The sequence below is a fragment of the Phocoena sinus genome, chromosome 11 (assembly GCF_008692025.1).
Source record: "Phocoena sinus isolate mPhoSin1 chromosome 11, mPhoSin1.pri, whole genome shotgun sequence".
NCBI classification, from domain to species: Eukaryota; Metazoa; Chordata; class Mammalia; order Artiodactyla; family Phocoenidae; genus Phocoena; species Phocoena sinus.
Window position 1 is genome coordinate 47071596 of NC_045773.1, and position 22452 is coordinate 47094047.

The 22452-nt window shown below is 43.5% G+C and overlaps 1 protein-coding gene across 4 annotated transcripts in view; it reads right to left on the reverse strand.

The window, feature by feature from the left end:
* Window positions 1-5542: 5542 nt before the first annotated feature.
* The window catches only part of LOC116762243 (zinc finger protein 445-like), a 32709-nt gene continuing 15799 nt past the window's right edge, over window positions 5543-22452 (reverse strand). The window contains exons 2-7 of one of the 4 annotated variants that reach the window (XM_032649017.1): window positions 16999-17570; window positions 14472-14640; window positions 14057-14133; window positions 13634-13760; window positions 13063-13173; window positions 5543-12171 (exon numbers count right to left, since the gene is read on the reverse strand). In XM_032649017.1, coding sequence (XP_032504908.1) covers window positions 10010-12171; window positions 13063-13173; window positions 13634-13760; window positions 14057-14133; window positions 14472-14640; window positions 16999-17427 — 3075 coding nt within the window. In that variant the 5' untranslated portion in view covers window positions 17428-17570 and the 3' untranslated portion in view covers window positions 5543-10009. Of the gene's footprint in view, window positions 12172-13062; window positions 13174-13633; window positions 13761-14056; window positions 14134-14471; window positions 14641-16998; window positions 17694-22452 lie in introns of those variants that run through there. The other 3 variants (XM_032649018.1, XM_032649020.1, XM_032649019.1) reach the window with 3 other exon arrangements.

Here is a 22452-nt window from a genome sequence, read left to right on the forward strand (position 1 = left end):
TAAAAAAAATTCTCAATAAAATGTGCACAGAAGGAAAATATCTCAACATAATAAAGGCCATATATGATGAACCCACAGCTAACATCATACTCAATGGTGAAAAACTGAAAGTTCTCCCGCTAAGATCAGGAACAAGACAAGGGCCCACTCTCACCACTCTTATTCAACATTGGCATTGGAAGTCCTAGCCAGAGAAATTAGGCAAGAAAAAGAAATAAAAGGCACCCAAATTGGAAAGGAAGAAGTAAACTTTTGGGCATTCCCTGGCAGTCCAGTGGTTAGGACTCGGCACTTTCACTGCCATGGCCCCGGGTTCAATCCCTAGTCAGGGAGCTAAGATCCCACAAGCCATGCAGTGTGGCAAAAAAAAGAAATAAACTTTTATTTTTTGCGGATGACATGATTTTTAAATTTTATTTATTTATTTATTTATTTTTGGCTGAGTTGGGTCTTTGTTGCTGGGTGCGGGCTTTCTCTAGTTGCAGTGAGCAGGGGCTACTCTTCAATGTGGTGCGCAGGTTTCTCATTGCAGTGGCTTCTCTTGTTGCAGGGCACGGGCTCTAGGCACACGGGCTTCAGCAGTTGTGGATCACAGGCTCTAGAGCACAGGCTCAGTAGTTGTGGCGCACGGGCTTAGTTGCTACGCAGCATGTGGGATCTTCCCGGGGCCAGGGCTCAAACCTGTGTCCCCTGCATTGGCAGGCGGATTCTTTTTTTTTTTGCCGTATGCGGGCCTCTCACTGTTGTGGCCTCTCCCATTGCGGAGCACAGGCTCTGGACGCACAGGCTCAGTGGCCATGGCTCACGGGCCCAGCCGCTCTGCAGCATGTGGGATCTTCCCGGACTGGGGCACGAACCCATGTCCCCTACATCGGCAGGCGGACTCTGAACCACTGCGCCACCAGGGAAGCCCTGGCAGGCAGATTCTTAACCGCTGCACCACCAGGGAAGCCTAACATGATTTTATATATAGAAAATCCTAAAGACTCCACACAAAAAAACTATTAAAAATAATAAATAAATATAGTAAAGTTGCAGGGTACAAAATCAACATACAAAAATCTGTTGCATTTCTTTACACTAACAGTGAACTAGCAGAAAGAGACATTAAGAAAACAATCCCATTTACAATCACAACAAAAAGAATAAAATACCTAGGAATAAATTTAACCAAGGAGTAAAAAGACCTATACACCGAAAACTATAAGATACTGTTGAAAGAAATTGAAGAAGACACAAAGAAATGGAAAGATATTCCATGCTCATGGATTGGAAGAATTAACATTGTTAAAATGTTCATATTACCTAAAGCAGTCTACAGATTCAATTCAATCCCTATCAAAATCCCAATGATGTTTTTCACAGAAATAGAACAAAAAATCCTAAAATTTGTATGAAACCACAAAATATCCTAGCTAGCCAAAGCAATCCTGAGCCAAAAGAACAAAGATGGAGGTTTCACACTCCCTGGTGTCAAATTATACTACAAAGCTAGTAGTCAAAACAGCATGGTATTGGCAGAAAAACGGACACACAGATCAATGGAACAGAATTGAGAGCCCAGAAATAAACCCACACATATATGGACAACCAATTTATGACAAAGAAGCCAAGAACATATAATGGAAAAGGGAAAGTCTTTTCAATAAATGGTATTGGGAAAACTGGACAGCCACATGCAAAATAATGAGACCAGACTACTATCTTACACTATACACAAAAATTAACTCAAAAAGGATTACATATTTGAATGTAAGACCTGAAACCACAAAACCATAGGCAGCATGCTCTTTGACATTGGCCTTAGTATCTTTTCGGATATGTCTTCTCAGGAAAGGGAAAAAAAAGCAAAAATAAACAAATAGGACTACATCAAACTAAAAAGCTTCTGCACAGTAAACAAAAAGACAACCTACCGAATAGAAGAAGATATGTGCAAATCATATACCCAGTAAGGGGTTAATATCCAAAATATCAATATGTAAGGAAATCATACAACTCAACAATAACCCCCCCCCAAAAAAAGAAAAGAAAACCCTATTGAAAAATGGGTAGGGGAATTCCCTGGTGGTCTAGTAGTTAGGATTCAGTGCTTTCACTGCCATGGCCGGGGTTAATCCCTGGTCAGGGAACTGAGATCCCATAAGCTGCACAGGGTAGCCAAAAGAAAAAAGAAAAATGGGCAGAGGCTCTGAATAGACATTTTTCCAAAGACATACAGATGGCCAACAGGCACATGAAAAGATGTTCAATATCACTATCAGGGAAATGCAAATCAAACACAATGAGCTATCACCTCATGCCCATTAGAATGGCTATTATAAAAAAGAAAAGAAAAAGCAAGTGTTGGAGAGAATGTGGAGAAGGAACCCTCATACACTGTTGATGGGAAAGTTAAGTTGGTGCAGCTACTATGGAAAACAATACGGAGATTCCTCAGTACATTAATAGAACTACCATATGATCCAGCTATTCTGAGTATCCAAAGAATATGAAAACATGAATTTGAAAAGATATATGCACCCTATGTTCATTGCAGCAGTATTTACGATATGAAAACAACCTATGTGCCCATCAACAGAAGAATAAAGATGTATATATATACAATGGAATACTACTCAGCCATAAAAAGATGAAATCTTGCCATTTGCAACACCATGAATGGACCTTAAGGGTATTATACTAAGGGAAATAAGTCAGATGGAGAAAAATAAACTACTGTATGACTTGTCATATGTGGAATATAAAAAAACAAAAATAAAACCAAACCAAACAAAAATAAACACATAGACACAAAGAACAGGTTGGAGGTTATCAGAGGGTAAGGGGGCTGGGGAGAAGGGCAAAAAGGGTAAAGGGGGTCAACTGTATGGTGATGGATAGAAACTAGACTTTTGGTGGTGAGCACAATGCAGTATATACAGAATTATAGTGTTGTACACACGAACCTTATATAGTGTTATAAACCAATGTTGCCTCAATTAAAAAAAAAAAGATTCCCAAGAATTCCCTGGTAGTCCAGTAGTTAGGACTCTGCACTTTCATTGCCGAGGGCCCAGGTTCGATCCCTGGTCAGGGAACTAAGGTCCCACAAGCCACATGTGGCCAAAAAAAAAAATGATTCCCATGAATGAATGATTGCCAGCTCCAACTAATGTGACCAATGGTAAGTTAAAAGTCATCCTACAGTTGAAGCTTCATAGCGTGTGAATGACACATTTGAGGACAGGAAAACACCACCTGTTATTGGACATTGGATTACTCTAGTACTAGTGGCCAAGGCTTACCAATTGGAACCTTCTTCAATCCACCTCATACAATTAAAATCATAGTAGTGAGACTTTCTACTTACCTAACATAGCTCCTTCTGATAACATTGTAGCCACCATGCTTGCTCTTAGGACTCCAACCACACTTTCTTCTTATGTATAACGGCTACTTGTTTCTCTTTTTTAACATATAAAAGTTTCTGCTTATGTTCACATCAGACTGCACCTTGGTAGAATGAGCTTCTCAGTTGTGGATATGATGATAGAACCTTAAATGTACATAATTATTTTAATTGTAAATGGCCCAAAAAGAAGGAAAACTTGTGGATTTTCCCAACTACTTTATATTTCTATATGAATAAGATTCATGTGTACTAGTATGTGGAAATTTTTGCACTAGTCTAAAAGTATACTTCTCTTGGGTTGCTGACTTCAATATTTAGTATTGGTTTATGTACATAATGACTCCTTGGACTCTTTCTCACCAAGGGAGAATCTTCCACAGTCATTTTAAGTAAACCACAATGATGTATCTGAGGGCAGGCAGTCTGTTTTCTACTCTCATTCAAACCTAAAGTTGCAGAGGGAAAACATCCATACTTAGACAATTTTTTTTCTACCTCTACCCAGTATATTCATCAGATTCTTTGATTCACACAAATAGTAACCCATCTGTTGAAACCACATTAATAGCCAATGAATCTTAACCAGTAGAACTAGATGCATACATTCTCCTTGCCTTACCTAACTTATACAGATTTAATTGTGAAAGGCACGAACTGATGTGCTCCCAGGTCATTTGGGCAACAAAGACAGCTCAACCATGGATTTAAATGGAGCCATCCTTGTCTTTTTAATTGGAAGATTCTTTTCAAATTCAGGGCTACAGGACTTCGCTGTCTGGTTTCCCCTGTGCTCTGCTGGGAGTTTATCCAAGTCACCGCTCCACTTGAGGTAAATTTGCATTCTGCTGTGTTTTGTTAAAGTCACAAATTTGCTTTATTAAATTTATTAATTTATTGAAACGTTGTAAAATAATGTTTATAAAGTGGAATACCTTTAACTGTGTTCTTAATTTTGAGAGACTCTTCTTGCGGCTTTGAGTTCATTACAGCAAGAGGAGTAAGGTCACAGTGAACAGCTAGTTATTACAAGGTCAGTGGGTAAAATCAACTGCTTATGACATAATTTATACCTTTAAGTCACCAGTCACCACATGATTTCCTCAACAAATATTACTGGTCTCAAAATTTTAAGTCAAATATCCTAGGAATTTTAAAATTACAATAATTCAGGAAAGCTGCACCGTTTATTTAGCTTATTGTCTCTCTGCTTCAAACCTGCCCTCCTATAGATGTTTTGTGATGACGGGGTTGAGTTCTGCAATCCACATCTCTGCTTTGCTCGCTGGTTCCCTTAGGTTCTGCAATCAAGGAATGCAAGAGGAAAGCTGCAGTGTTGGAGCGTAATGGTTAATTTTGTGTGTCAACTTGTCTGAGCCACTGACATCTGGTCAGATGTTACTCTGGGTATTCCTGTGAGGGTGTTTTTTGGATGAGATTAACATTTAAACTGGTGGACTGTGAATGAAATAGATTACTCTCCATAATGAGGGCAGGCCTCTTCTAATCAGCCAGAATAGAACAGAAAGACTGGCCAACCCAGGCAAGAAAGAATTCTCCAGCAGACTTGCCGTCTGACTTCACCTGCAACATCAGCTCTTAAAGGTTCTACAGCAAAAAGCCTTTGGGTGGAACTGGAACATGGGCTCTCCTGGGTCTCCAACCTGCTGGCCCACTGCAGATTTTGGACTTGCCAGCCTCTATAATCATATGAGCCAATTCCTTGTTCTCTCTTTCTCTCTTCCTATATATTTTTTCTATTGATTGATTCTCTGGAGAATCCTAATACAAGGAGGAAGAGGGGGCTTGTTCCTTCCTGGGTTTTGTGGGCATTGCTTCCTGTTCCCAATGCTTCTTCACCCCAGCAGTGGCAATTCCTTCTAGTAGCAGCAGAGTCCAGCTTGCAGGTTTTGCCTACATGGGGCCCTTCCCCCGAGCTCAGACACTAGCACCAGCCCAGCAGTGCTCTCCTGCTCATAGGTCTGAGCTCAGTTCCACAGGGGCTCTCTTCCGATGTCTAACCTTTTAACGATTCTAACCGTTTCTCCTTGTTTCTGCTTTGTATCTTGCCCTGTGGAGGCGGGATCACTATGATACCACCACCCCAAACTGGTTCAGATGTTGAAACTATAATGACCACACACACATCAAGAGGTTATGAAAAAGTTTATTATTGGTATTATGAGGCTCTGTGGAGACAGCAGGACAGGTACCAAAGCCAGGTGGTTTGCCTTGATAAAGGAGGGCTGAGTGGCTCTGGTTTTTATTGTGGTTAGGGGTGAGGATTCCAGTGCAACAAAAAAAGGCCAGGATTTGCATAAACTTCCCCTTCAGAGCTGAGAGGGTGTGCTTGGGATTTCTTATCAGCTTGCCCAGATGCGAGGCAAAATGGGGACAGGGCTTGAAAGCTGTCAGTGGTCAAACATCCAAAATGAGGCCAGATGCTATCACAGCTCCTCCAGTCCTGGGTGGTAGCTCCTTCTCACAGTTACTTCCTCCATGATACCCTAGCCTTCTCTTTTTGCCTTTACAGTTACTTAGACAGATCTAGCGAACAATTCTTTACAAGTTTTTTGTTAAATTAACTAATATGGTTTCTGGCTCCTGACTAGAACCTGCTGACACAAAACCTCTTTGCTCTTCTTAGCTGGGTTAGCATTAACATAAAAGGTGGGGTAGTTGGTATGTAAACCTAAAAAAGTGGAATGGATGACTCGGCATCTTCCATTCACAGACTCCCACTTCTTCATTAAACTTATAAGGCTACAGCTTCTGGCATCACTTGTTATTTTCAGGCAAGGAGGAATGAAAGGAAATGGAGCTTATAATTTCCTATAAACTGCAGGCCTCGGGGATCATGTGTCAATACATGGAGAACATTCCCATTCTTTTTAACTGCTGCCCAGTTCTCTATCATGGATGTATCAGACCTGTTTAACCACTCCTTTACTAAAAGCCATCTGTGTTGCTCCCGATTTTTGCAGGTGAGAACCTGAAGCCTTGAGAGATGGAGTGGCTCGCTCTAAGAAACATCACATAAATGGCAGAGCCAGGATTTCTATAAAATCATAAAATGGCAGAGCCCATGCTCAAAAATATTTTTATTTTGAGATGTTTTAAACAGTTAAAAAAGAACCCACCACTTATCCCATTAAATCAACATGCTGACCCATCTACATCAACTTCTTAAAAGAAATAAAACACAACTGAAGTCTCCACGTACCCTCCGTGATTCCATCAGCAACTCCTGCTCTGGGAAAGCAGAGCATGGCTTTCACACCTCATTCTAACACATGATTTTACACCCTTCATATAATTTGAATCCATAGGAAATATATTATTGTATAAAAGAGTAACACTTTACTATATGCCAACAAGGTTTACATGCCAGCCACTATTCTAAGCACTTTACATGCATTAATTCATTAACTGTCCCCCTCCCCCCATCACCCTGTGAGGTTGGCACTACTATCTCATTTTACAGAAAAAGTGAAACACAAGTAAGTTTAAATAATGCGCCCACAGATACACAGTATGTTTAACTTTACATAAATGGTATTCATAGCTTCTGCAACTTTCTCAGCATCATTTTTGATTCATCTGTGTTGACAGATGTAACTCCAGCTCTTTCATGTTCACTTCCCAAAGTACCAAACAACCCATGTATTTACCCGTTCTTCTGTTGATGGAAATTTAGGCTTCTCCCAGTCTTACTATCTACACAGTGCTGCAATGAACAGTCATATGCACATTTCCTTCTTCACATGGAGTTATTCTAGGGTTTATCCAAGAGTAGAATTCTAAGTGGTAGAGTACACACAATTTTACAAGATGTTGCAAATTGCTTGGCACACCCATGGCAGTGAGTTCCCATGTGCCATACACTTACCCACACAATGGCTTTTAAAAATTTGCCAACTTTATGAGTGTAAGATGGTCCATATCGATTTACATTTCCTGCGCTTTCTTCTCTGCACATGCCTCTGTCTGGGCTGACAGTCTCTGTCAGCAAGGGTGAGACCGACCACACTGAACACCTGCCTGAAAGACCCCCTGATACCCACTCCTCTCCATGGAGTCCCAGCCCATCTGGCTCCCGCCGGCCCTAACTTCAGTTCTTCCTAGGAAGCGGAGAGAAGGCGGGGCAGGGCTGGAATAAGGGGTATGTTCTCCAGGCCAGGATGGGGTGTGAGGTGAGCACTGATAGCTGGGGCAGTCAGAAACTGTCTGAGCGCCCTATGACTCGGAACCACCCATGGTTGGGCTCCAAAGTAGCAGGCGTGCTTGTGGGTGGTCTCTAGTCGACTAAACATTTCACTCACAGACCCCTTCAAAAACTTCCAATCCTGACTTAGCTGAAATAATAAATCCAGTTCTATATTCCTTAAAAGAGTCAACTTTGTGCAAAATCTACTCTGCCCAGCCGAAGGATAAATAAGCACCCAAACCTGGCTTCCAAAGTACTTGGTCCGGCTGCAGTAGTGGGAATAACTTTTGGAAACCCAGACAACACCTAACAGAGCAACATACAGGCATTAGGAGAGGTGGGACCTGGGGAGAGGGCTTAGAGGCACACAGGTCAGGGAAGGCTGGGACTTAAAAGAGTAAGGACCTGGGCCAGCTTGGACAGGAGTGTGGCACTCTGCGTGAAGGTGAAAGGAGACAGCACAAGGCAGGTCCGCCCAGGGGCATTCAGGCAAGGGCAATGAAGTTAAACCCAACACTGATGACACCAAAATGTTTAGTAGCTAGCTCCAAGTAGTCAGACTTTTTCTTTCAGCTGATCTGTATTTACTAATATTTCTATAATTATCACAGACTACTTATATAATTAAAATTATTTTAAAACTCAGGTTACTGAACAGACTGTACCAGCACTATCCCCAAATAGTCAAGGCTTACCTCAATACAGAGAGGTTTTTGTTGATTTTTACTCCATTTACATTGTTTAAAATTTGATTTGAATGTTTAAAAATAAATATATATCAATTTATAAAAATGGCAGTAGAAACACCCCTATTGGGGCAGGAACTCTATGAGGTACCAGGTGGCACACAAGGAGTGGGAGGATGAAAAATTTGGACAGTAAAGGGGTATTTCTGTGCTTGTAGCATCAACTGACACGGGAGCTGCAGCTCTGTGAAGGCTCTGGTCTAGAGATCAGACCCCTAACCCAGAATCTTAGTGAACCAAGCCTTCTTTTCACCAATCCCAACAGCCAGGTAGCAGAGCCAGCTACTCTAATTTCACACACCAGGAAATAGATGCTGATGCTCAGTGACTTACTCAAGATCATCCTGCCAAGAAAAGACAAACCAAGCCTGGAATGCAGATCTGATGACTCCAAGGCCCTTGCCATGACCCCGGGCCCTCAACACATGCGACTCTGAATCTGAATTACATTCTATAAGGGTTCAGATTCAGACCACAATAATCCTCAACTCAAAACTGTCCAAAAGCCCCCTACCTCCCTTTGAGGTAGCCAAGCCCCAGTGAGGACCCACGACGCTCATGCGCCTTGGCCCTCCACCTTTCTGGGTTCCTCACTTCCAGCTGGCTCACTCCACTCTGGCTCAGGGGCCTACGTGCCATTCCCTAGGAGACCAGACAAGACCCTACCTCCTGTGAAGGGTCCTATGTAGCATCTAGGGACCTACAGGGCTTCCTCCATGATCTCCTTTGGGTCTTTATTCAAATCTCACCTTCTCAGTTGAGGCCCTCTCTGACCAGCCCATTTAAAATCTCAACCTACCTCCCAATCCAGCATTCCCTCTCACTCTACTCTGATTCATTTTGTCCACAACACATATCGTCATCCAAAATACTATATATATCTCATTTGTTTATTGTCTGTAAAGATCCAAGATGGCAGACTTTTTTGTTCCACTCACTGCTGGGTCTCTGGCACACACGACAGTGCCTGGCACGTGAGAGATGCTCAGCACATTTCTGTTTAGCAGATGAACCGCTGCTGCCCATACAGGCCTGTGGGACGGAGATGGCGATGGGGCACTGGTCGAGCTTCATTCTCCAGGTGATCAAGCCCAGTACCCTGTTCTCCACTCGCAGCTGAGACAACTCTACGCCCATGGCAAATATCCAAAGTCAGCTGTGAAGACTGAGGCCGCAGCCAGAACTCCCCTGGAGGCATCAGAAGAGACTAGTTCTTACTGCTGCTGGTGCTTTTAAGGTCAAACAGACTAGGCACCATCACAAGCCAAACTCAAAAGGGAAACTTAGGATCCAACTGGCCCCTTCCCAGCAGCCACAGCCCATCATGCCACGGACATTTTGTTGAACCAAGAAGGGCAGTGGTCTCTCCCTTTAGAGTTATAGAAGGAGATCTGGCTGGGGGAGCTCCAGGCCATTGTGCAAAGACCACTCCTAGGGGTCCAAGCCTCCTTCTGGAACACGTTGCTGCTCTTCCCCAGCATTTCATTTTCCAGCAGGAGGATGGGGGTGCCTGCCCTGCATTTTTGAATCCTCAGGATTCTCTGCCACTAGCTTCCAAAATAGAAAGGGCGGGGCCCTCTATGAAGGTCTGCCCCACACTGCCTACAATCAGGGGTTCTCTAGCAGGGTAGCCAGGACCCCCTCCCCACACTGTCAGACCCCAAGCTAATCTCTGGTATGGTTTTTCATATGCCGAGCCAAATTTGAAGACCACCTGAAGGTCTTCCCACACTCTTTGCATTTGAAGGGCCTCTCTCGAGTATGAAATCTCTTGTGGCTAATGAGTTGTGAGCTCTTGCTAAAAGTTTTCCCACACGTGGTACATTTGTGGCACTTTCCCCCAGTGGGTATATCCTGGAGCCCAGTGAGTCCGGAGTTCTGATCACAAGTTTTCTCACCATCTTCAAGAGGCTTCTTCTCCTCACTTGGTTTTAATTCCTGTAAACTCACCCCTGTATCCTGGCGAGAAGACAACCCAGCCACACTGCATTCAGACTGGGCCACTCTGGTGTGTTTTCTCTGATGAATACAGAGAGTATGTCTTCCAATGAAATCTTTCCCACACCACTGACATTTAAATGGTCTCTCTTTTGTGTGGTTTCTCTGATGATTAACAAGGCGATAATTTCTGTCGTAAGATTTCCCACACAGATTACATTTATAGCGTTTCTCTCCACTGTGTATTCCCTTATGATCTAAAAGACTTCTTTTACGTGTAAAGCTTTTCCCACATTCTTGGCACCAAAAAGGTTTTGCACCAGTGAGTATTTGTGACTGCAGATTTGGAGCATCTTCACTTTCGTGGTACTCATACGGTTTCCCCAAAGAGTGAACCCTCTGATGTCGGGAGAGGTTAGAACTCCATCTGAAAGACTTCCCGCACTCCCTGCACTTATAAGGCTTCTCTCTGGTATGAACTCTCTGATGGATAAGGAGGAATGAGTGATTACGGAAGGCTTTGCCACACTGGCTGCATTTGTAGGGTTCCTCTGTGGTGTGACTGCTCTGAGGAACTTGGAATGCTCTGTCCTGACTAAACGATGGCACGTCCTCAGGCTTTATTTCGACGGCATGCTGCCTCTTGTGAACGATAAAGGCCGACTTATGAGGAAACTCTTCTGCACATTCGCTGCACTGGTATGGTTTTTCGCCTGTGTGAATTCTCTGATGATCAATGAGAGCTTTCTTTTGATTAAAGGTCTTCCCACACTGCTGACACAGAAGAGCTTTCTCCACAGTGGGGGCACTCTGGGGCTGACTGTAGTTGGAGGTCTGCCTAAAGTCTTCTCTACATTTGTCTGGATCACAGACCTCCTCTTCCTGGTGCAGTCTCATGTGACGAGTGAAGTTTGACCTCCACCTAAATGTTTTCCTACATTTGATGCATTTATAGGGTTTCTCCTGGGTGTGAATCCTTTGATGTTCAAGAATATATGACTTACAGTGGAAGAATTTCCTACACTGGCTACAGTCAAAGAGTTTCTCCCCATTTTGGTCTCTCAAATGATGATCAAACCCTGAGCCACAAGAGAGAGCCTCCTCTTGCTGATAAGATTCAAGAAATTTCTGCTTAGCATGCATTTCCTGGTGCAGGCGGTAGGCAGACATGCGTCGGAAAGCTTTGTCACATAAACTGCATTTATAAGGTTTCAATCCAGTGTGAATTTTCTCATGTCGCACACGGTTCGAGCTCCACCTGAAGGCTTTCCCACAGGCCCTACATTTAAACGGCTTCTCTTGAGTGTGAAGTCGCTGATGACATGCAAGATGGGAGCTATGACTGAAGGTCTTCCCACAGTCACTGCACGTATACAATGTCCCCACCATGTGAAGATTCTGCCCGTGTTGGTGATGAGAACTAAGGCTGAAGTCCTTCCCATGCGCATCCTTTGCCTTCCCTTTCAGTCCAGCGTGAATTCTCTGATGTAGGCTAAACCCGCCAATCACGCGTCTGAGCCCTTTCCCATATTCCTTGTAATCACAGTGGTATGAACTCCCTCTGAAGTGTTTGCCATAGCCATGTTTAAGGGACTGCTTTTTTCTGGGTCCTCTCAAACATGTAATATGTTTTAGATGAAGACTATTACTTCTTCCCGATTCTTCACAGTCTTTTCCTGTCCCGTAGCTGGAATTGGTCTCTTCTTTCTTAACTGTCACTTGTATGGGGTTTCCACATTGCTCCTTTAACCTGCTCTTCTGTGCAAAAGATTCTCTGAGCCCTGTTCCCTCAGAAACATTTGCTGCACCATGACATCCTGATGGCATAGCTTCTTCCAAAGGTTCATGTTTTAAGATGAACTTGTCTGTTTTCACATGGAGCTCATTTCCTGACACAAATAAAACAGAAGAGAATGTACTCTTGGGAGTTCCCTGGTGGCCTAGTGGTTAGGATTCTGGGCTTTCACTGCCGTGGCCTGGGTTCAATCCCTGTTCAGGGAACTGAGATCCCAGAAGCCACTAGGTGTGGCCAAAAAAAAAAAACAAAAAGGGAAAGAGAATGTTCTCTTTTCCCATACTTGGAACTGCAGAAAGCACCAAGGAACCAAAAAATGTCATGAACTTAGGTGGTGAGGCTTTTGCCTGACTGCCAATACCTTTACAAAATAGTCACGGATAAGGCAAAATATGGAATAGTATTCCAGACGACAGGAAAGGGAGAGGAGAAGCAAGACGGGTACAGCAGCTAGCTGTACACATCCAGTGAAAAACAAAAAGGGTTGAGAAGCAGGTGTTAAACAGCAAGAGAGGGGAAAGGAATCATGACACAGAGCATGATAGGAAGGTCTCCAAGAGCTGAGAGGTGGGGCTCCTAGGAGGACTGGCTGCAAGGGCTAGAGGTCAAGCCTACCACGGAGGAAGGACCAAGCAAAGAGGAGCAGCAGGAGTGGGATGAGGGTTCCTAGGAGCGGTAAGGGGAGAGCAGCACAGGGCTGAGGAGGAGCATCAGTGAACTGACAAGGACAGTGAAGCCCTCAGTGGGCAAGAGCTGTTACTGAGAGGGCTGCTGGGGAAGGGGCAGGACCAGAAACCAATGTCTAATAGGCCGGTCTGGAGGGGAGAAGCCCAGGCACCCAGTACTTCTTAGCAACACTGCTAAGGATCTTCCTTCCAGTAAACAATGGAGTAAGTTCCCCATGATTTTCTTAGTATAAAAGACCTTAAGAAAGAGGAGAGTAGATGCGGGAGGAGCAAGACCTGGTCAGTTCTCTGGAACTCACCTGCAGGGGCAGCACTTGGACTCCCCTTAGGATGAGCTCCTTGGACATTCAAGCCCCACGGCTCCCTTGCCTCCAACCAGGAGATCAGAGCAGGTTTGGTGAATGGCCCCACTGCAGAAGAGAAGAAAATGGGATGTGAATGGAAGGTAGATGAATCATACAGAACTACTCTCCAGGACCCTCTCAGGCCTGAGCTCCTGGTAGGGAGGAGGGAAAGCCAGGGAGGCAGGTGGAGGACAGGAGGCCTAGACAGGAATTTCTGACAGCTCTGAGCAGAGACAAGAGAGGCTGAGAGAAACCACAGACAAAAGGATCGCTAGCATTCTCCAGAGCCACATGACAAGTCAACTAGTTAAATCAGCCAACTTTTTTTTGGATGCCTAAATGGACTAGGAACTTGACACATATGACTTTTAATCTTTATATTAACAGGCATTAAGATTAAGTGATTTGGTTAGTAGTTAGAGAGACAGGACCTAAACCCAGGTCAGGCCCCTTTCTATGCACCATAATGAAAACTAAGAAGGCAGAAGTAGAGGTAGGTAGAAGCATGGGGATATCAATGCCTTACCCAAAGAAGTCACGTTCCCATAATTCTCTAGCATCACATCCCTGTATAGGTTCCTCTGAGAAGCGTCCAGCCATCCCCACTCATCCTGGGAAAAGGTCACCTCCACATCCTTGAAAGTCACAGCCTCCTGAAAAAACATGGTCCTATGCCTTAGAGCCAGTCCACAACTCCCAGCTTTTAGGAGGGGGCAGGGGAATGAGGCTGGCTCTGAGTGAGTACAGGATGGATCTGATAAAGGGGAAAGAGAAGATCATCACCCAGCAGAAGAGCTCTGGGCTCCTGGGGGATAATCTGGTCTCTGGGACATGCGTCTCGGGATGTGAGGTCACTGGACAGAAAGACACAGGACAGGGGGGAGCTACAGCTACCCCATGAGGCAGCAACAGTGGGACATCAGGAAGGACCGAAGGTTCTGTGGCTCACCTGAGGCTGGACTGTCACCAGGTCTCCTGAACATCCCTCTCTCTGGGAAAGGGCAGAAACCTGTGCAGCAGGAGGATCTGAAGAAGAAAGAGTCATGAGAGAGGGCAGCCCAGCTCTGGTATCCCACTGAGAAGCCCACTCTTCCCCCCACGTGGAGGACTCCCGGGCCCACAGGCAGGTATGGACTGTTTTAAACACCCATTTCACATTTCCCCGGTGTCTGCTGGGGTCAGGAAGTGGGGGGTACAATGGAAGGAGAAGGTAGGTAGACATGGGTCACAGGATAGAAAGGACACAGAGCTCAAGGCCAGGACAGAAGGGATTCTCCTGAGAGGACAGAGGGTGAAAAGACAACGTTATAGGAAATTTGGGAAGTGTGGCATAGGCTGGGGTCTTAGAGCCAGGCGGCAAGTACCGGGTTGCCCAGCCAGGAAGTCACGCACTCCTATTTCATAGGGAGGCTGCAGGTGGTCCCCCAGAGCCGAGCCGCTCCTGAGAGGTGAAGCAGGGGGCCATATCTGTGCGGCTTGCAGGGCTCCTGTGCCCATCCAATGCACATCTGGGCTCTGGGCAAGGGCTGGGTCCTGGCAAGAAGAAAATGTTGTGAGAGGATCCTCGTGGGAATCAGAAAGCAAACTCACAGAACAGGCCACATGGCCAATCTCTAAAAGGTAGAGGCCCAGGGAGCGGTGAGCTAGGTCCTTTATTACCTACAGGTAGAGGGAAAAGGAGGAATAGAAAGCCCAGGGAGGATCCCCTCACCCCTCCACTTCCCTGGGCTCTAATGCGGGCCATGGGGAGACAGGTGAAACCAGATTCCTGCCTGACATAGGAAAGCAAATGGCAAGTCAGTGACAGCACTGCTGTCAGGCCTCGGGTGCTGCAGGATACCTCCCCACTAGCCCTCAGTCCCCACCCCTGGCCAGGAACTTAGAAATAAGAAATTTATCCCTGAGAGTTAAACTGATAATGGTTCACAGCAGAGATGCAGTCAGATAACATCTATCAAGTTTCGGGCACTGCTCTAGGTAATGATATGAAAAGTGACCTCGAAGAGGCAGGAAGGCTCCCAGACTATAAACCTGACTAAAATAGCAACACCACTAGAGAGACAATGCTAACTGTGAGGGTCGGCTATGGAATCACAGAAGAAAAAGTCTCAGGTGCAAAAACAGGGAGGTACCCATCCAAGCAGAGACCTGGAGAAAGGTGGTCTCTGTGCTGGGACTTCAAACAGTCCTCGTCTCTGGAGGCAAGGCTATCCCTGATGCAAAAGTGAGTATAGGAAGCTACAGCCAGTGAACTTCAGGTTTTTCTGGCCCTGTGGCCAAGACATTCTCTACACTGATATGGACGAATCTTAGCCTGAGGCCATTAAGTACCTAATACTGAGCTATAGACTGAAGAAGATAAAGTGATCACAGCAATTTATCTCCTGTTCCTCCCAAATCCTACCAAAGAGAGAATAAAGAAACAATAACAATATGGAAGCATAGACAAATGAGTTTAAGGACAAACTTTCTCAGGCCCCTGTTTCTCAAATTTTGGTAATTTTGATAAACTATAATTTATATGCATCTTGAGCATTTCTGTTCATTTTTTAGAATCTGGTAGGCTTTTTTCCAGGCTCTGTTTTTTGTTTTCTAATTTCTAACTAGCTTTCAACCAGGTAGGCCCTTTCCGCTCGTTTGGCAATGTTTTCATGGATTTTTAAACCACACACCTAGCTCTCGAATGACTTGAATATACCCAAGCCACAATTTTGTATCTACTATGTACCTTATTTGCTTTAAAAGTTATCTTTAGGTCATTTTGAACAACTCATGGTTTTGGTAAAAATTATAAATGTTCTTTTAGATTTTAAAAAATAGTACCCAATGTTGGGCAAAAGGTTTTCTTGTTAAATATTTGTTATCATTTATTGCTGGTAGACAATGTTCAATGTTTTAATTGATTGATCTAATTTTTATATTAAATTTAGGGGAGAAGTATGTCAAATATGTTTCAGAAATCTTAAAAGTAACTTTCATTTATGCATGAATCATACATGTAGAATTACACATACTTTATAAAAAATTTTTTAAAAGCCTACAAAAATGATAAATGCTCTTTAAAAAAAAAAAACCTCAAAGGTACGGAGAAGTATTGAGAGGCTGGCCTGAGTGGGGCAGAGGGGCATGCAGAGTGCACTTTAACTGACCCACTGCTCTACTGCCTGCAGTGGGACTGTCAGCTCTGTTTCCTAGCACCAAGCCCAGGGCTGGGCACATGGTAGGCACTCAAATATGTAACGAACAAATTCTCATCGTTAGATCAGTCTTCCATTTTGTTTTCAAAAACTCAGGCTCTGAAGGTACCACAATGTTGGCAAGAACACAGAGGTTGTGGAATGCAGTCTAAAATTGTGATCTTCCAATTTCCTAGCCCTGGGCTGCCCCTCACCACTCTTCTTCCCCATCTCCCCCGCAAAGAACAAATCCTGAAAAGTTTACTGAGAAAGAAGTAACACGGTTTGTGTAGACTGCTCTTCTAGGTCTCAAGATGTACTTAGAAGCCAAGGATCCTGACACTAATTTCCCCGTGTATGAGCAAGAGATACCACCCCCACTTTACAGGTTAGTACAAGTCAAGTTAGGTATGTGGAGATGTACTTTATGCACTGTTAAGTCAATGTATCCAAAACCTCATTACTGTTTATGGATACTTGCAGACCCTCTTCTTCCTAGAGCTTATATTCCTCTGGGAAAGAGGGAAGAGCTGCCTGCTAAATGGTCCTTTGCTTAGGGTCAAGTTCTTAGCTGCTCAGGTGCCATGGGAATGAGAAGGGAAGACTTCCCCTGAATTCCTCCGTGTTGAAGGTTCAGAGGCCCACCCCCCCCTCCCACAAGCAGGCTCACGAGCAGGCAGAGTTCACTGGGCACTGCACGCTTGCTCACACTCACCCTCCATGGTGTCCCACAGAAGTCCCTCTGTAGCTCTTCCAGCAAGGTCACAACGTCCCCACCACTCTCAGGGTCATGCAGCTGCACCCAGGTCCGAAGCTCCCCTGGCAGGATGCTCAGGAACTGCTCCAGGACCAGCAGCTCCAGAATCTGGGCCTTTGAAAGAACATCTGGCCTCAGCCACCAGCGGCAGAGCTCCCGGAGCCGGCTCAGAGTCTCTAGAGGCCCAGAAGACTCATGGTAGCGAAGCTGTCTGAAGAGCTGGCGGAACAGCTCCTGGCCAGGACGATTGAGTGTCTGTGGTCTGGCAGCTGGCACTGAAGTGTAGCTTTCATCCTCTTCTTCCTTCTTTACCATCTGAAGGCATCCTCGCTCCCTTGAAGCCTTGGCCTGAGCTGGATGGACAGCATACCACCTGCCTGGAGGCATCACTCCTGTTCAAGGTCTACCCAGCAGAGTGCAAGCAAGTCTGCGTTAGTTGTATGTATCACGGCTGGGCCCTCGGGAGTATCTTTTCAGCACTGCTGGGGACAATGCCATTTGCTGGGACATCAGAAGTCACTGGCAAGAGACTGAAATAACCAACATTACTGTTCGGGAGGGATGTGAGAAGGATGGTGCAAAGTCGATGCTGTTAGTTAGGATCATCTTTGGATTTCTGAGAAAAGGACTCATGAACATTTGCACAGTGGAGCCTGTCAGGATCAAGCAGACCAGGAAAAGGGATCATATCTGTGGTTACCAGAGGCAGGGGTCGCGGGTACTAGATGAAGGCAGTCAAAGGTACAAACTTCCAGTTATAAGATAAATAAGTACTAGGGATGTAATGTACAACTTGATAAATATAATTAACACTGTTGTACATTATATATAAAAATTGTTAAGATGAAAATCCTAAGAATTTTCATCACAAGAAAAAAAAATTTTTTTTTACAAGAAAAAATTTTTTTCTATTTCTTTAATTTTGTATCTAAAGGAGATGATGGATGTTCACTAAACTTACTGTGATAATCATTTCATGATGTATGTAAGTCAAATCATTATGCTGTCCACATTAAACTTATACAGTGCTATATACCAATGATATCTCAAAAAAACTAGAAGAAAATTTTTTTTACTTTAAAAAAAAATCAGTGGTATTTCTACATAGTAAAAATGAACAAACCAAAAATAAAATTAAGAAAACAATTCCATCTACAATCACATGAAAAAGAATAAAATACTTAGGAATGAATTTAACAAAATAAGAACAAAACTTATACTATGAAAACTACAAAACATTGTTAGAAGAAATTAAAACTTTAAATAAATGGAAAGACATTCGTTGTTCACAGATCAGAAGACAAAACATTGTTAAGATGACAATACTGTCCAAATTTATCCATAGATTCAAAACAATTCCTATCAGAATCCCAGCTGGCTTCTTTGTAGAAATTGAAAAACTGATCCTAACATATGGAAACTCAAGAGACCCACATAATACACAACACAATCTTGAAAAAGAATAAGCTGGAAGAGAGGGAAGAGATCAAGATGGCAGAGTAGAAAAAAGATGGCAGAGTAGGAGGACAATGAGCTCACATCCCCAAGAACACATCAAAAATACGTCTATGGGACTTCCCTGGTGGTCCAGTGGCTAAGACTCTGAGCTCCCAACGCAGGGGGCCCGGGTTCAATCCCTGGTCAGGGAACTAGATACCACCTGCTGCAACCAAGAGTTCACTTGCTGCAACTATAAGATCCCACATGCCACAATCGAAAATCCCACACTAGGCAATTAAGACCTGGTACAGCCAAATAAATAAATAAATATTCTTTAAAAAAAAACACATCTCCATGTGGAGCAATTCTTACTAAAAACAAGAGGGAGATGGGCAGAAAAACTCTTCTACAACCAAGGCTATAAAGAAAGATCCACAAGGTGTAGGGCAGGAAGAGAGGAGAAGAAATTATGTTGGGGCCTAAGCCGAGAGGAGGGGACACAGAAGAGGGGGATAATCATGGGCTCACAGATCCGCACTGGGAAATGAGGGGTTCAAACCACATATTGGGCACCCCAGATCTGGAGTCCAACACCAGGAAGATGAGTCCCCTTGGCTGCTTTGAAAACCAGTGGGACTTACAGGAGGGCTCCACTCGTGAACAGCACGCACACTACCGGAAACAAAGTAAAGGAAGCAAAGGAAGCAGACTGAAACCACCCGGGGCACTGGCTGGTTTCCTGCGACCGCCCCAGCAAGCACCCACTCCAGTCCCTCTAACTCTGGTGCAGCTCCCCACTAGGGTGAAGGCTGCCATTGCTAAGGAGAGTGCACACTTGGGCAACAGACCTGACACTGCATCTGAGGGTGGCTATTGCTGGAGATGCAGAGGCAGCAGACTGGGCAAGGGTGGCAAAGGTGCCAGTCCTGGGAGGGAGGAGAGCACATACTTAAAAGAAACAGAACAGGCTTGGACCCGACCCTCGGCTTTTGCTCCAGCAACTTGAGACACACCCCTGCTCCCAACAGGGTGGTGTTGGCTATTGAGCATAGAAGAAGCTCTGGCTCATACCTGGCTCTAGCTCTAACCCCTCCATCTCCAGTCCCACCTCCCACTAAGGTGAGAGCTGTGAGCACACCCTGGGGGAAGGTGTGACTCATGCTCACGTCAGATCCAGCTCTCGCACCAAAGCCACTGGGCACACACAGATTGTATAGGAACGCTCTCACGCAAGGACACCCCTTCAAGATTGGGACAGGTAACTTGTTTCACCTAATTTCACAGAAACACAAAAAGTTAAGTAAAATAAGAAGACAGAAGAGTCTGTCTCACATGAAAGAACCAGAGAAATCCCCTAAAAAAAAAAACTAATGAAAGAGAAATAAGTAATTTACCAGATAGAGAGTTCTAAGCATCAGTAATAAGAATGGTAACTAAATTAGGGAAAAGAACAGATAAACACAGTGAGAATTTAAAAAGGAACTAGAAAATGTACAAAAGAACCAGTCAGTAATGAAAAATACAATAACTGAAATGAGAAACACACTAGGAGGAATTAACAGCAGACTAGCTGATAGAAAGGAATGCACAAGTGAACTGGAAGGTAGAATAATAGAAATCACCCAATCAGAACAGCAAAGAAAAAAACAGATTTTTTTAAAAAACGAGAACAGTTTTAGAGACCTCTGAAACAATATCAAGCATATCAACATTCACATTATAGGGGTTCCAGGAGAAGAGACAGAAAAAAGGATTGAAAAGGTAGCTGATGAAATTATGGCTGAAAAATTCCTGAACCTGAAGAAGGAAGCAGATATCCAGGTATAGGAAGTTCAGAGAGTCCCAAACAAGATGAACCCAAAGAGACCCACACCAAGAAATGTTATAATTAAAATGGCAAAAATGAAGGATAAAGAGAATTCTAAAGGCAGCAAGAGAAAAACAAAGAGTCATATATACAGGAACCCCTATAAGGCAATCAGCAGATTTTTCTGCAGAAACTTTGCATGCCAGAAGGGAGTGGCATGATATATTTACAGGGTTAAAGGGGAAAAACCTACAACCTAATACACTTTAACCAACAAGGTTATCATTCAGAATTGATGGAAAGCTAAAGAACTTCTCAGACGCAAAAAAACTAAGAGTTCATCAATACTAAACAGGCCCTAAAAGAAATGTTAAAGAGTCTTCTCTAAGTGGAAAAGAATAGGCTACAATAAAAAGTAAACATTTATAGGAAAGGGGACTTCCCTGGTGGTGCAGTGGTTAAGAATCCACCTGCCAATGCAGGGGACACGGGTTTGAGCCCTGGTCCAGGAAGATCCCACATGCCGCGGAGCAACTAAGCCCGTGTGCCACAATTACTGAGCCTGCGCTCTGGAGCCCATGAACCACAACTACTGAGCCCATGTGCTACAACTACTGAAGCCCACATGCCTAGAGCCTGTGCTCCACAACAAGAGAAGTTACAGCAATGAGAAGCCCGGGCACTGCAACAAAGAGTAGTCCCCACTCGCCACAACTAGAGAAAGCCTGTGTGCAGCAACAAAGACCCAATGCAGCCAAAAATAAATAAATTTAAAAATATATATATAGGAAAGGAAAAACCCCACTAGTAAAGGCAAATATATAGTAAAGGCTGAGGATCAACCACTTAAATAAGCTAGCACAAAGATTAAAAGACAAAAATTGTAAAATCAACTGTAACTACAGTAAACAGTTAAGGGAGAAACATGGATGTAAAATATGAAATCAAAAACAAAATGTGGGGGAGATGAATGAAAAATATAAATCGTTTAGAATGTATTTTGAACTTAAATGATTATCAGTTTAAAACAAGTAGATATAGTTACAGGTCAACATATATGAACCCCATGATAACCACAAATCAATAACCTATAATAGATATACAACTACTAGAGAGAAAGGAACACAAGAATACTACTAAAGAAAATCATCAAACCACAAAGAAAGAAATGAACAGAAGAATAGAACAAAGAAGAACTACAAAAAACAAGTAACAAAATGGCAAAAAAGTATGTACTTATCAATAGTCACTTTAAATGTCAATGGACTAAATGCTCCAATTGAAAGACAAAAGGTGGCTAATTGAATATAAAAACAAGATCCATCTATATGCTGCCTATAAGAGACTCACTTCAGAGCTAAAGACACACACAGACTGAAAATGAGGGGATGGAAAAAGATATTTCAAGCAAGTGGAGATGACAAGAAAGCTGAGGCAGCTATACTCATATCAGACAAAGTAGACTTTAAAACGATGTCTATAACGAAAGACAAAGACCGACATTACACAATAATAAAGGAATCAATACAAGAAGAAGATATGTGGGAATTCCCTGGCAGTCCAGTGGTTAGGACTTTCACTGCCAATGGCGCAGGTTCAATCCCTGATCAGGCAACTACAATCACGCAAGCCACATGGCACAGCCAAAAAAAAAAAAAAAAAAAGGATATAACATTCGTTAACATATATGTACCCAATATATGAGCACCTAAATACAAAAAGCAAATATTAACAGACATAAAGGGAGAAATTGACAGTAATACAATAACAGTAGGGGACTTTAACACCCCACTTACATCAATGGGCAGATCATCTAGACATAAAATCAACAAAAAGTGGTATTAAATGACACATTAGACCAACTGGACTTAATAGATACCTATAGTACATTCCATCAAAACCAACACAATACACATTCTTTTCAAGTGCACATGGAACATTCTCCAGGATAGATCACATGCTAAGCCACAAAACACTCTTAACAAATTTAAGAGGACAGAAAGTATATCAAGCATTTTTTCCAATCACAATGATATGAAACTAGAAATCAATTACAAGAAGAAAAATGGGAAAAATACAAACATGTGGAGACTAAACATGCTACTAAAACACCAATGGGTCAAAGAAGAAATCAAAGAGGACATCTGAAAGTACCTTGAGACAAA